General features: G+C 46.4%; 1 protein-coding gene across 4 annotated transcripts; it reads right to left on the minus strand.

Annotated features, from left to right (window-relative positions):
• Nucleotides 1-7,507: 7,507 nt before the first annotated feature.
• Nucleotides 7,508-14,243, minus strand: LOC112881428 (eukaryotic translation initiation factor 5B-like). 4 transcript variants are annotated; one of them, XM_025946105.1, is made up of 12 exons: nucleotides 13,931-14,243; nucleotides 13,484-13,666; nucleotides 13,163-13,345; nucleotides 12,844-13,026; nucleotides 12,537-12,713; nucleotides 12,212-12,304; nucleotides 11,439-12,035; nucleotides 11,265-11,346; nucleotides 11,118-11,184; nucleotides 8,224-8,409; nucleotides 8,062-8,122; nucleotides 7,508-7,985 (listed from the first exon to the last, which is right to left on the minus strand). In XM_025946105.1, exons 1-12 carry the CDS (start codon nucleotides 14,007-14,009, stop codon nucleotides 7,786-7,788), a joined length of 2,091 nt encoding a protein of 696 aa, XP_025801890.1. In that variant the 5' UTR covers nucleotides 14,010-14,243; the 3' UTR covers nucleotides 7,508-7,785. The 4 variants fall into 4 exon arrangements, with proteins under 4 accessions (XP_025801890.1, XP_025801888.1, XP_025801889.1 ...); XM_025946103.1 differs by having other exon boundaries at nucleotides 13,478-13,666; XM_025946104.1 differs by having other exon boundaries at nucleotides 13,169-13,345; nucleotides 13,478-13,666; nucleotides 13,931-14,242.
• Nucleotides 14,244-15,634: the final 1,391 nt, after the last annotated feature.

Here is a 15,634-nt window from a genome sequence, read left to right on the forward strand (position 1 = left end):
TCGCCCAGACCCCCGCCTCCCTTGCTCCAGCGCCGCCCCGCCGAGCCGCCCAGCGCCACCGCCCCTGCTCCCGTGGCCACGCCTCCTCGCGCCGCCCCGGCCCGAGGTGAGGCCGGGAATCGAATCCCCTCCCCTCCCTCTCCCTTTTTCCCCCATCCCGAGCCACCGCCGCGCCCCAGGCCGCCGGGGATGGCCCGCGCAGAAGCCCCCACCTCCCTCCTCTGTTCTATGCGGGGGAGAGGAGGAAGAAAGGGCTTTTTGCCCAGAGCCCCCTCCCCTTCCCTGTATTACCCAAACCCCCCCCTTCCCATGAACACCCCTCTATTCACTCCCTTTTCGCAAAAGAAGCCTCGCTCTTTCTATTAATTTAAATTGAACCCTCTAATACATAAACCTAAATACACTCGACACCCTTTAGCGTACCCTGAATATTTCTAGAATTCGCAAATAGGTCCTTGCCCTTTTCCGGATAAGTTACGAATAAGCCCCTGGACCCCTGTTTAGCCCCTGAAACCCCCTTCGCCTCGTCATTTTATGCGCCAAACGACCTCCGATCGACCTGAAACTTTACCACGCCCTTTCTAGCATAGTTTCAACCACGCCATTAAGAAACCACCCAACAATATTACCCCTAACTCCGTAACTAAATTATTTCCGATTCAAGCTCAACGATGAAAGCTTTTAGTTCTTCCGCTTGATTGTGTGTCTGTTTGTTTGCGCCTTAGGACACGGAGTGAACGAGGAAGGTCCCGACTGTGACCAGGTGAACGAGGACCAGTTCTGCGATCCCGATCCCGAGCCCGAGGGGCAGTGCTTCGATCAGGACCTCCCGCAAGGGTTTGACGATGGCAAGTTCAACTCCACCCTTTGATGCATGTTTCTGTCCTAGTTTTTATAAACACAACCCAGTGGCCTGTTTTATAAAATTGCATGGTTTTGCTTGCTGAAAACATGGTAGGATAGCCACCCTTGTTTGTGATAACCATACCTTGTCTACCTGGTTTTACAAAGAAAATGTGTGTGTGTGGGAAGGGATAAAATGTGGTTTTGAAAGACAAGTCAGACGGGATGGATGGCATTTCTATGTGACTTGCCGTTGGTGTGCTCGTACCTGTGTGGTTGAGCGAGGAAGGGAGATATCCATCTTGTCACCCCTAAGGACCGAGTTGATGTGTCATCTCACCTAGCTTCCTGTCGTGCAAACCACTTGACCGTTGTATGGGCAACGGCTTAGCCTAACCCCACTAGTTAGTCTGATAGCCATCAGGAGAGCTGGGAGCAACGGGTGATCAAGGAGACGGGATAAGCTCTGTGTGACTTATGCCTCGGTTAAACCTCGGTGATAGGTCGAATGACCCCTTGACAGATCCCGTGATGGCTAGCCAGGTCTAGCTAAGGTGCGTAAGGGCTTTGATGGGATCTGCACCGGCACTAAGGTGTTCGTGCTATGGTACCCCACCTGTGGGTAAAGTTGCACACCTCTGCAGAGATAAAAATCTATTCGAATAGCAGTGCCCACGGTATTGGGCAAGTTACGGTGTGGTCACATAACTAGTGTTTTCTCTCTGGGAATGGTTGGGCTAGTGCGAGTTTTTTGGAAAAGTGTCCGGCAGTTGTGTCGTGTGCTACGGCGGACGGGGAGTCCGGTAGCAGTTTAAATCTTGGATCTGTGTGGATCAATACCGTGTGTTCCTTGGTATTGGAAAATTCATTTTGAAAATGCTTTTAAAACAAATCCCCTCATATAACCGAGTTTTCCGCAAATGAACCATAACCTTATCCTTGGATTGTCCTGTGCATTAAATTCTGATATACCCCCCCCCCTCCGTGGGTGTGATTGGACTTGCTGAGTACGTTTGTACTCACCCCATTCTTACTTTTACAGTGGAAGACCCAGACTACGTCCCCGAAGACATCGAGTAGGGTTTCGTCCTGCACCCAGTCTTGCCTGTGGTTAAGGCCACCGTTGGAGTTCCGCATGGCGCCAGACTCTGATGATTTCCTTTTCATAGCTAGTGTAGTGGTGTGGGTTTTAGTTGTAATCCTCGCGATAGTGGCGCTTCACTGCCCATTACCGCGCAGAGTTGTACGGTGATGTACCATCTGATGTAATAAAAGTGTTATCAGCCTCCTGGGACTGATAAAGCAACACTTTTAAGTCTTGCCTGATGGGGGGGGACGCTTCAATTGGCTTTCCTTAGTCATGGACGAGGGCTCTCTTCAAGCAAAGAATTTTAAGAAGAAAAGAATATATTTCAGAAATTGAAGTTCGAAGGTCCTCCAGGGACCAAGTCATTTATAGGGCGGTTGTTGCTCACCTTAGATCATGTTCTCTCCAAACAAGCAATCTTCAGAAGCAAAGAATATATTTCAGAAATTGAGGTTAGAAGGTCCTCGAGGGACCAAGTCATTTACAAGCATTCTTTACTAAACTTAAATCACTATTTCTTTAAGCTAAGAACCTCTACAAGCAAAGAATGTGCTAGAGAACTCCAAGCAAAACATCTCGAAGGTACCACACCTAGAGATGTTTATCAACCTTGCGATGCTTAACTGCTTTTGTCTAAGCGTTTCAGCTTATCTTGGGTCGAAGCAACGAAGAGTTGCAAACATGGACCATCGCATCTTGAATGCTCCAATTGTGTAAGTTAGCAAAGTTCACATGTCTCGCAAACTTTGCATACTTATCTAAAAGTGCAATAGCACTTGATTGGCAAGGGGCTTCTAGACCTAAGGGTCTTGAAGCCAAAACACCTTATGACCTCCAATCTAGACTTTACCCAAAACACTCAACCAGAGGAGATATTTTTGAAAGTTATACATTTCTTATACAATGAAATTTGCCTTCACTAACATGAGGAGATGTTTTTGAAAGTTATACATTTCTTATATAATGAAATTTGCCTTCACTAACATGCAGGTTTTCTTCAAGGTAAACACTCATTCTCCGCCTTAGGCTAACCCAAAGACCTTCGCATTCATTTTGCAGGAATATTGGTTTTCATCCCAAACCTAAGTGCTTGATACATTGGTTTTCACATGTTATGGGTTTTTATCAAGAGATATCTCTTACTGGCTATTGGATTGGTTTCTTTTGGTGTTCATTAGTCATTGAATTCCATTATAATGATGTTCATCAATAGTTGGGTTCCACCTTAACAATGGCAATTCATCCGCTCTAGCATTAAAGAGCACTGTCTTGACCTTCGGTCCTTGTCAGCTTCAAGGATCTGGAATTGGCAAATCTTGCAATATCCTTGCAAATGCATCCATCTCCATTCATATGCATTAAAAGCATACATCAAATCAACTCATTGCATAACCACATCATCATGCATGGCAAAAAAAGAATAGCTCCGAGGAGCTAAGAGGCTTATGACCTCAAAAGAAAGCCAATGGGCTATCGATCCTAAGGGATGCGAAGCCATAACACCTTCGGCTAAGAAAAAGAAAAGTGCAACAAGAAAAAAAAGCCAAGGGGCTATCGATTCTATGGGATGCAAAGCCGAAACACCTTCGCCTAAGAAAAAGAAAAGTGCAATAAGCACAAAAAAGCCAAGGAACTATCAATACTAAGGGACACGAAGCCAAACACCTTCGGCCAAGAAAAAAGAAAAGTGCAAAAAGCACTTGTGTTTATGGATAACTCCAAGAAAATGGTCGCCGAACCATTCTACACCCGTTGCAAATATATCACCTCTTTCAGGTATAAATCGTCGAATCAACGCCACCTACGTTGTAGATTCGACGAAGCCTGGCACTCAAAGTTTCATCCCCGCCACTACTCTGGCTCGAGGGGCTCACCATCACCTTCGGCACTATCAACGACTCCGCCTCGGCCGATACTCCGGCTTGAGGGGCTCGCCATCACCTTCGGCACAGTCAACGACTCCGTCTCGGCCGATACTCCGGCTCGAGGGGCTCGCCGTCACCTTTGGCACCGTCAATGACTCCGCCTTGGACGATACTCCAGCTCGAGGGGTGAAAGGATCTTGGTGATGCCTAGGGGGGTGAATAGGCGTAACAGTAAAACCTTAGAAATTCTTCTCAGCAATTAAATCCGAGACTTCTGCAGGACCGGAACTTTCAACACAGGACCAGAACTTCCAACAAAAGAAAAGTTCTTATACGAAATTTAAAATTAAACTTGAAACTGCAGAATCTAACTGAATTATGCACAATGATACTAGGAGACTTCTGCAGGTGATCTTTGCAAGCACAACAACTCAAGTACGTAGATCAACAAAAAAATAACCTCTATGTCAACAAGAACTAAATAAATGTAATAAGCATAAGATAAAAGAGATTTGTTACCAAAGTTCACCTCCACTAAGGAAGCTACCTCTCCGTTGAGAAGCTCACAAAGAGCCGGGTCTTCCACTAATCCTTTACCTCACTCAATCAACCATAAAGGAGGATTAAGTCACTTACTATAAAATCCACAAAGGATAGGGTAATACAAACTTCCCAGGATGCACACACACGAGAGGACGCTCCACGGGCGATACCAAACCGTCTAGAAGCAAGCTTCAAGAGTAACAAATGTGAATTGAAGGATGAAGATGCTTCAAGTGTTCTTGAGATGAACTTGGCTGCCCTCTCACTTAAAAGGTTTAGTCTCACACCTCAATCTTGCTCTCACTCAAACCCTAGCTCAAATCAACTAAAGAATTAGCTCAAGGAGGGATTGGAGAGGAGTAGTAAATACTCTTGGACGTGTTTTTCTTGGGTTAGGTCAGCAGCCAGTGAAGGAGGGGCTGAGGGGGTATAAATACCTGAGCCCCAAAAACTAGCCGTCAGTGCACTGGTTAAGTGATTGTCGGAACTTCCGACACAGGGTCGGAACTTCCGACCCAGCTAAAACTGGTTGGCCGAGAATCCCCTGTCGGAAGTTACTGGGAATTTTCGACAGGTGTCGGAACTTTCGACACATACTGAAACAATCAGAAAACTAGGTGCACAAGTGTGTGATTATGTGTGTCTCTCCTTGATGGTCAGCATCTCAAATAAGCACTTTGATGCCATCATGCTATCCATTCGCATCCGTCTTCACAGTAAGGTGTTTTCTATACTCAAATTCAAAATAGAAAATATTAAAAGATCTTCTTTTAAGGCCAACACCATCCTTTAAGCAAATTTGGCATCTTTTTCTTGCTCATTTTTATTTCATTGAATTTTAACCTGTCCATAACCTGATAAACTCATTAGCTCCTTAATTTTGTATGTCATCAACACCAAAACCCACTTAGGGGGCCAAATGCACTTTCAAGGGGCTCGCCGTCACCTTTGTCATCGTCAACGACTCCGCCTCGGCCGATACTCCGGCTCGAGGGGTTCGCCGTCACCTTCGGCATCGTCAACGACTCCGCCTCGGCTGATACTCCGGCTCGAGGGGCTCGCCGTCACCTTCGGTATCATCAACTACTCCGCCTCGGCCGATACTCCAGCTCGAGGGGCTCGCCGTCACCTTCGGCTTCACCTCCGACGTCTCTCTCGCCGCTACTTTGGCTTGAGGGGCTCGCCGGGATCTTCAGCTTCGCCTCCGACATCACCCTCGCCACTACTTCGACTTGAGGGGTTTGCTGGGACCTTCGGCTTCACCTTCGATATCTCTCTCACCGCTACTTCGGCTCAAAGGGCTCGCCCGCTCATCATCACCTTCAACGGCTCAAGGTGCATGACAACTGCATCACCTTCGACCACTACTACAACTACCTCAACTTTTATGTCATCTACGTCGACTAATTCCACTACATGCAAAGCTTATCTCATGAGCACCAACCAAGAGGGGCTGGAGGTGTACCGGAGGACCGGTCCTTCTTAGACGATGGAGTCTTGTCCAGTGCTTGTGAGAAAAGACTTGAAGATGTTGTGACTACCTTCAGCCATGACTTGTCTGACTACATCGCTGACTGCGACTACCTTCGGCCACGACTACTCCACTACACCGGAAGATGAGCCACTCGCTGATTGAAGCTCAAGAGCAAAGCGGCTTGCAAAATTGAAACTCTGAAGGATCTAAAGTTGGCACTTGTGCATGTAAATCAAAATATGTGCGTGCTCTTTTCTCCATGCCCTTTTTTCCACTAGGTTTTTAGGATGGAGTTTTTAGTGAGACACACATGTCTAAGTTGGAAAGAACATTCCTTGCAACCGGAGGCTAGATTGTAGATATACCTCTTTTAATAAGATTAGCTTGTGCCAGCCGAGACCGAATAGCTGAAGGGTTACTATTAAGGGTGCGCCTTAAGCCATCACCTAAAGCTAGGGACCCCCTTTGTGTAAAAGAGGCTAAGTTACGAAATCTAAGGGCTTGTTTATAAGATTTAGGAACTTAGTTGCAGCATCCAGGAACCTTCCAAGGACTTCTTTGTAAATACTAGGTACTAACTTATAATATTTAACCCCACCAATAGAATAAATATAAACAATCACCTCCTCCACCTCCTTCTAATTATACATAGAGCCCTAAAACTTGGAGGAGAGAACTTTTACCCATTTACCCATTTAGCTTGCTCTCCCTCTCACTCTATCTCATCTCTTGTGTTTGGTTCAGCTGTGGATTCCTGAAAATCTAATTTTTGGAATAAGCTGTGGGAAAGCTGCTATGTGGAATCAGCTGTCGGAAAGCTGAAAGCTGTTTGGCTGAATCAACTGCCAACTGTGGATTTCTGCAAGAAATGTCAGTTATACCCCTAAGGCCGTGTAAGACCGTTTATATTCTAATTAATCACATGGAACCGTAGATGACCGTTTTAAAGAGGAAATTTTCAAGTTTATCAATATTTAATATATATATACTAATTTATTCAATTTTATAATTATCATCTTTTTGTATTTCATTCTAAAAATTATATATAACATATAAATACACATCATATTTCATAAACGGCAGAAACATATATTCCTTTTCTTTTCTAGCCCCTTTCCGTGCTCTCCCGTACATTCTCGAGAAATAGCAGAAATGTCATCGTCTCCCTCTCCTCCTACACTCCGGTCGACAGCCGGCAAGCTCCTCATTCCACCATGCGCTGGTGCCACATCCTCCCCACGCACGCGGCGGCGCGAATTGGGCCAGACGGGCGGCGGGGGTGGCGGGCGTCGGGAGGGAGGGGGAGCCGGGGGGCCACGGGGGGATGGCGGGGGGCGGGCGGGCGACGGGCATTGGTAGGGAGGGGGAGCCGGGGGGCCGCGTCGGGGCGGCGCGGCGGGGTAGGCAGGCGGCGCGTCGGGGGCAGGCGGCGGGGCCGGCAGGGGGCGCCGGGAGGACGTCGGGGGGGGGGGGAGGTGGGAGGGGGCAGGAGCAGGAGGACGTGCAGCGGCGGGGAAGCGGGGAAATCTGCGTTGCGTCCCGATTTCATTTTACACATTTTACACGCATCATTTTACACTGCGTGGAATCGGTGGATTTACGAGAATCGATTCGTTCCTCGGAAGGCTTTGGTTGGGAATCTGATTCTCAGAACGTGAATTTGAGGTTCACAGCTGAACCAAAGGGAGCCTATGATTCACAACTCAGTCCTCAGCTATATTTAAAGTTCAGGAGAACCACCCTTGTAGCTTCTTTAGTTATGATATACCAGCAGGAAATGGTGAAATAGTAACTATCCAAAAAATTTGAATCGTGTTTTGTCTATGAAACAACAATTTCTAAACTAATACTACACATGCTTGCACTGGCCCAACGGAAAACTTCTGCCAAGCAACGCAAGCAAACGCAAAACTTTAAGCGGATTGAACCCTTCATGCCTGTAAAGCTAAAGACCTCTCACTTGCTTCTTCACTTCATCCACTATTTGCTTTCTCAACTTTATCAACTATTCTATTTGCTTTCTCAACTTTATCAACTATCTGCACATAGAAATTCCAGTTTGGATCACTCTCCGTGATGGCATTCTGACCAAATGGGTTATCCCGGACAAAATTTTGAACATTGTCTGCAGCAGCAACTCTCTCCAAATACATCCGAAGGTCTCCACCAGGTCCTGTTTAGTGTGTACAGAACGTTAGAATCTATGACACTAGAAACAGTAAACAGCATTGTGACGTGCTAAAGCATACCCAAGGAATCATCACTCTGGTTACGGTAACTGTAAGGATGAGGGAAGATGGCAGTGTTTGGCTGCACAAAGCAAATAACAAAAGCAAAGTGCATGAATTACAACATATGGGCCATGCTTTTAACAGAGATCACAGATATATGAGCCATGATGAACTTAGTACCGGGTTGCACAGAGCCTTGTAGGGTGAATCATCCACTAGTAATGTATTTGAAGGTGAAAACTCTCCCTTCTTCCATGGGAGTTTAGGGTCCTCCTTATTCCACAGCTTCTTAAGTTCCTTCAGCACTAATGGTTTGTTCTTATTATCAATTGTGTTGCACCCCGTAACAGTGCAATAAGACATGTCCTGACAAACATGATCGACAAAAACATTAGTACATGAGTAACTCGTGACCCAAATATAGAAATCATAACATAAAAGTAATATGGCAACACAGGGGACAGCATTCCTATAAAAAGATAAGAACTGCCACAGCCCAACTTACCAATGAGAAATATTGAAAATTGATTATTTTGATTTAGAGATGCACAGCACAGGATCCATAACTTCCATTACCATATTGATGGAAAGAGTAAGTGTACAATGTGTCACTCAGCTTGTTGCCCTATCATCTGGGTCAGGGGTCACTGTACTTAAGACTAGATATTCCTGTCGATAAAGTACATTTAGTGGGTCATTGGTGTGTCTAAAAAGGTTAATATGGTTAAATGCTCACATGGCAGTCCACCTCAGAAAAGGGGTGCCCTTGATGTTCTTTTGAAAAAAAACTAATTGTTGACATTTCAATAGCAGCCCTTATGAAACCTCACGCAAAATGAATCATTCATGTGGATGGTGGCAGCAACTAGGCTGCCCCGATGGTAGTTGGCATGCCTTCACACAAATCCGAGTCAGGTTCAATGGTGTTCTGCATAGGGGTAGGAAGGAGGTTGACTTTCCAATCCCTGATGGGGAGGCCTGACTTCCCTCCTGTCTAGGGCCCTGAATCTTCAAAGTGCAGTTAAACTACACCCCAGATAGTGGTTTGCCTAATCTTTCACGGTCCAGACTTATGCGGGCAAAGCATAAGATGAGTTTGAGTAAGTCTGCAAAAGATTGTGCAGAATACAGCATGGCTCAAAAGCAAGCTAGCAAGGGCTCGAAGAATAGAATTCAAGGCTGTATAAGCAGTTGCACAATAAAAAACAGCTGTGGGACTATGCAAAAAGCCGACTTTTTGTGAAATTGTTTTCTTAGTTTTGTGTGTGTGTGTGTGTATATCACTTGATGCATGGTTCTTAAGTATTAAGGAGAGCCGTGGCAACTCCCACCCTCCTCTTATCGCCTAGGTGGCTAAGGTGAGGCGTTAAGGCTGACACCATACTCACAGATAAATTAGAAAAGAAAAATCTATCAATGGGCCCTAACCACAATGATTAATGAACCCACTAGCCTGCTAAAGCCCAACCCAAGCTAACAGCCCATATATAACCCCTCCCCCTCCCACCTCCCCTACCCAATCCTCTCGGTTCCCTTCTGCGCCGCAGCCTTTCTCCCAACGCCACCACCCTGCATGAGAAATGACAAGCCATCGAGCATGCCCTCCCCCGAAGCCCTTCCGCCAACCATGAACCGCCCTCTTCCCAAAACTCAAACAGAACCCCATTGCCATCCCCTTCAGATCACCACCATCGCAGTTGAGCAGAGGGCAATGCGTTTTTTCCCGCTTCAGGCACCCTCCCCCTCCCTCGCTCTCTCCTGCTCTCTCTCGCTCTCTAGCGGCTAGGCATCGGGGACGCCTTGCCCCCAGCGAGCACCTCACCGCCTAGGCGACACCTTAAGAACCATGACTTGATGTCTGCAACCGAAGGTTTGTAAGTGGCCGCTGGCCTCTAATTTGCTTGGATGGCTGCCACCTTAAGAAAAATTGGAGAGCAAGATATCTTTTGAGATTGACCCAAAAGATAGCACATTCCCACGCACAAGCCGTCATGTAGAGCAAGTGGAGACAATCCTGGAAATTCCTGCAAATCTTGGACATGATTTAGGCATATAGATAACAATGTATCTTGGACCATCATGACTGAAAGGCAAAAAGTCAGCACCTGGATATACTTTATTTGTATTGTTTCTGTTCTCGCTCATTGATTGATTTCCTATTGTTTTCTTGTACTGTGGGCCTCAGTACCAGCTGTGGGGATGTGTTCACTAATGATGACCATAGATTGTGTGAGACGCCTTTACCATGACTTTTAAGTGTGGTACAAGGTAAATCATTGAGAAACCAGTTGTGATCACTGGTTTATTGATGGAGCAAGCAACAAATTGGTCTACAAACATGGAAAGAATGACGGCCTAGAACTATAAAACTTATGGTATCTGGAGGAAATCCCACTAAAATGGTGGTGTAGAACATTTTCCAATGAATTATGAAATGCAACATTCTGCTCAACAACAGCTGCGAAGAATTTAACAAGTATGAGTCTGTAAGACCACTTAATTCTCATTGTTTAAAACAGAGAAATTCTCATCTCTTATTACACATGTACATGCAGCATGATGGAGAGGATCAAATCCAAAATGGTGACAGGATTACGCACCAACGAAAATATGTATATAACCAAGGAAAAGTCGAGTGGCAAGATGCTTAAATTACAGAATGCAAGGAACATTTGAAATACACAATGGAAAATGAGAAGAATGAGATATTTTTAAAATAAGGAGGAGAATCAGATATTGGCTGGGCTCTATATAGTCCAGGGACAAACTAAACTGACTAGCCAGAGGGTTTTTATGCAAAAAGTGTCCACAGGTGCACACTGCCAATGGCTTAGGTGTTCTATTAACTGATGTTGCTGCCATGCAATCACCAAATGCCACAATGGGTTAACTAGTCCAAATTAATGGCTCCCTAATCATACTTAAAAATGCAAATCTGTAGTACAGTGACCTGTATGACACAGCAGTACAAGTTGATGACCCACCAACATTTTACTCTAATGAAAACAATGAGAAAAAAAAGGAAGTTCATGACTATAGCAACAATATACACCTCCAGCTTTTCTATTACTTACCCAACGAAATAGTAGGTGTTGCTTGAAATTCCTCATAAGAATGTTAACAACAATACTGACATTTTCCCTGTAGAGTTAGAATACAACAATTAGAACAGAATAGAGTATAAAGTAAAGAAAGAAAAGAAAAGAGGGGACAAAAGTAACCTTTTCCTTGAAGACCATATTCCTAGCTCAAAATTCTGGAAGCAAAATCTCAGAAAATCGTCATAGTACGGTCTTCTAAAAACTGGTAAAGGAGTAAATTGCAAATTAGCATGGTTTACAACTTAGGTCCTACTAAGAGAACAGCCGTTTCAACTATGAGGATATCAAGCTTACCTAACTTGTTCTTAACCTTTGCATCTGCCTTGTGCACATTGTGGTAATCTTGATTTATATCCGCAAGCAAACCATTAAGATCCAATATCAGAAGTTTTTTCCTGCGAAACCTGACCAGTGATCCTCTTGGTGAGTAAATATTCTTGATATTATCTTTGCGTGCCTCAACTAAACATGAAGCACATACGCAGCTAAGATCATGATGTGCTGAAGAATCCAGGCTGTCCTTAGCAACCATTCCATCATTCTCAGAAGAGAAACCTGGCCCTCTGCTGGATGAACCCCACTTTCTTTTTCTCTTCTGTCTCTTTCTTTCCGCAGAGCTCTCCTGCAAGTTATTGGAGCAATTCTCTACCAAAATATCAGCATCATTTGCATTTGACTGAGCACAACTTGGATCCTCCCCATTTATGGGATCCATATTAACATCAGCATGTCCTGATGCCTCTACCCCATCTGCGCAGCCATTTTCAGATTTATTGGACATTATTTTATCCACTCCAACAATACCCGACGTTGCCTGTGGGTGCGGGGACTCTAGTTGCTCATGCATCTTGTTCCTTTTTTTCCTCTTGCGTTTTGGTGTACCCTCTGAAGCTGAAATTGGAAAGCAACTATAATCAGAACACTCACTCTATCGAACATGTCAACCTGAGCATGAACCAAAGAGAAGTGGCCCTTGCCATTTCATGTGACAAACCCTAGCACGGACTGAAGTAAGAGCATCACAGCGCCATACAGTAAGAGCCAAGGGTGTACAGACACATGCATACCTGAAACAACAGTGTCGGTGGCTTCCTCCTTGAGCGTCACACTATCCTTCACCTTGGCCTCCTCCTGATCACACTTTGGTGTCCCCTCCAGCGCTAAGATCAAGAAACCAACTATAATCACAACTCTCGCTATAGAAATTAGTACACACTAAAACGAAAACTAAACTGACATGACATGATGGACGCGTATCTATGTAACCACATAAAGGTAAACACCAAGTGAAGCATGCCTACTGCCTAGTTGATAAAACCTAGTTGTGAGCCTTATCCTAAGCATTGTAGCGACACTATGGCAAGGTCAAAGGACGCATGCACGCACACATACCAGAAGCAGCAGCAGCGGTGGCCTCCCTCTCCTCCATCCCCCTTCCCTTTGCCTCTCCTTGTTCCTCTGCCTCTGCTGCCGCCGTGGAATCCAAATCAGGTGGGGATTCCTGTTGCTCCTGCATCTTATTCTTCTTTTTCTTCTTCTTGTTCTTGCATTTCATTGTCCCATTCAAACCTATGAAGCAGAAATCAACACAGTTAGCAGTCTTTCCACACCTCCGTAGAGCCAGTAGCGGGAATGTATTGACATAGCACATGGCGTTGTAGCAACATTATGGCAAGGTCAAAGGATGCAGGCAACCCACACATACCAGAAGCAGCAGCCTCGGTGGCCTCCCGCTCCTCCATCCCCCTTCTCTTTGCTTCTCCCTGTTCCTCTGCCTCTGCTGCCACCGTGGAATCCAAACCAGGCAGGGAGTACTGTTGCTCCCGCATATTAATCCTCCTTTTCCTCCTCCTCTTCATGCATTTTGGTGTCCCATTCAAAGCTAGTAACCAGGAAACCAGCCCAATTAGCATGCTCAGTCTTTCCACACCTCCACAGAGCTAGTAGCAAGAATGTATTGACATAGCACATGGCATTGTAGCAACATCATGGCAAGGTCAAAGGACGCATGCACGCACACATACCGGAAGCAGCAGCATCGGTGGCCTCCCGCTCCTCCATCCCCCTTCCCTTTGCCTCCCCCTGTTCCTCTGTCTCTGCTGCCACCACGGAATCCAAATCAGGTGGGGATTCCTGTTGCTCCTGCATCTTATTCTTGTTTTTCTTCTTCTTGTTCTTGCATTTCATTGTCCCATTCAAAGCTATGAAGCAGAAAATCAACCCAGTTAGCACGGTCTTTCCACACCTCCACATAGCTAGTAACAGGAGTGTATTGCCAAAGCACATGGCATTGTAGCAACATTATGGCAAGGTCAAAGGATGCAGGCAAGCACACATACCAGAAGCAGCAGCATCGGGGGCCTCCCTCTCCTCCATCCTCCTTCCCTTTGCCTCTGCTGCCACCCCCTGTTCCTCCACCTCTGCTGCCACCGTGGAATCCAAACCAGGCGGGGAGTCCTGTTGCTCCCGCATCTTATTCCTCCTTCTCCTCCTCCTCATGCGTTTCGGTGTCCCATTCAAAGCTAGGAACCAGGAAACCAACCCAATTAGCAAGCTCTCTCCAGGAAGCTAGTAAAGGGAATGAACTGACATAGCGCGAGGCAATAGTCTCCGTACACAAGGTCGAGAAGCAAACGCTCATCTAAGCAGCCATGTGAGCATGAACACAAACCCGAAGCACTCATCCCAAGTTAATGCCATAAACCCTAGCTCTAAGGCCTAGCAGATAACGGCTACGTTGCTGCGAATACAGTAGCGTCGAGACGAGAGGGCGTGCACTCGCGTACCTGGAACAGATGCGGCGGTGGGTTCCCGCTCCGCCATCCCCCTCCCCGCCGCCGCGGCGGTGGAATCGAGATTTGACATCCCCTGCCCCCAATAAGAAGCGGGAAAAACAGAGAGGAGAGGGAACTAGAGCGGAGGCATGCTCATGCCTCCGTGCAGGCCTGGAGCGCCTAGCACCTGCCGACCGCGGGGAGGGAGGCCCAGGCGGAGGGGCAGGCGGGCAGGCGGCGACAGCGGCGGCTTGCTCTCTGGTGGGTGGTGGCGCGGCCGCGCGGCTCACGCACGATTTGCGGGGGACTCATGTGCGGCGGTTCCGTGTTCCAAGACCGAGCCTCGCATAACTGGGCCGCAGATATGAGCTAATGGGCCCAGAGGATGGGGTAAATGCTAAAAAAAAGATTGATCTGCTGGCAATTTTCGGCAATGGGCTCGCTTGCTGGTCTCTCCCGTTGCCAAACATGATTATTATTAGGGGCTGAATTGAAATATATTTAATAAAGTAGTCTATTTGGCTTACAATTTGATATCCCACCATTTGCCCGACCACTTTCCAAAGTTTAGATATAAGCTTATCATAAATTTATAGGATGGAAGATGGAAATTGGTTCTATATACCACCAAGCTATGTTGTTTTTATTCCGTAACTTATAGCATACAATTTGGCTCTAGAAATATAGCACATAAGTATCTAATAATAGTATATAAATATATTCTGTATATAATCATATTAGCTTAATATCTAAATTATGATTATTAGAATGAAATTCAGTTCCAAGATTGTAAATGGAGTCTTAGAGAATTTTTAGGATGCTTGAGAACTCTAAGAGCCGTTGAGGAATCCAGATCCAATGGTCGGTTAAAAAGTAAGAGCAACCTGTTACGAAGAATCTGGACGTGGACCAAAACCTAAAATTTTGTGGGCTAGGAACCACTCATGCAAATAATGCTAAGGGTATTCTGGTATATTTTCCTTTATCCTTTCAGTTAGTAATATGATCAATCGAAGTCACTTCACATGCTCGGTGCTGGGGTTCCACGCTAGCCAGGGACTGCTTCATGCCAGCGAGATCCTGGGCAGAATCCCTGCTGCTCGGCGCTGAGGTTCGATGCCAGCCGTGGACTGCTTGGCGCTGGCGAGGTCCTGGGCAAAAGAAGCTAGGCCGCGAGCACCTGGGTCACGAACCTCTGCTTCGCGGCAGGCCGCCGCGATCGGGAGTCCCTTCCTGCGCAGGACGCCAAGGCCGGGGAAGAGCAGCGCGCAGGCCGCCACAATTGGGAATCCCTTCCTGCGCAGCGCCAGGCGGCTGAGAAGGGCACGGCGGCAATTCAGATCGGCGGATGGGTGGAGGGAGAGGGGTCGTGTGCAGGCCGCCGCAGCCGGGATGAGCCGCGCCGCAGGCCATCGCGGTTGGGTGAGAGAGCAGGTGGCGATGGTCTGTCCGGTCGCAGAGATGTTACGGTGCTTGAACGGAGCCACTGGTTGCTCCCACAACAATTTATCTGGAGCGTTGATTTTAACAACACGTGCTTTATTTTAATCAGTGGCAGTTTAGGCATTAGACCTCAGCACAAATCCATCTTTTTTGACTTCGTCATCGCAATTCACAGCCCGGGTGTTCTTCCTCCATTAAGACTTCCTGAAGCTGGTGGCTGTCACGACCCAAAGTTGATAAATATGGTTAACTATTAAAACAATATCATCATAA

This window comes from Panicum hallii, chromosome 2, assembly GCF_002211085.1.
Source record: "Panicum hallii strain FIL2 chromosome 2, PHallii_v3.1, whole genome shotgun sequence".
Classification (NCBI taxonomy): domain Eukaryota; kingdom Viridiplantae; phylum Streptophyta; class Magnoliopsida; order Poales; family Poaceae; genus Panicum; species Panicum hallii.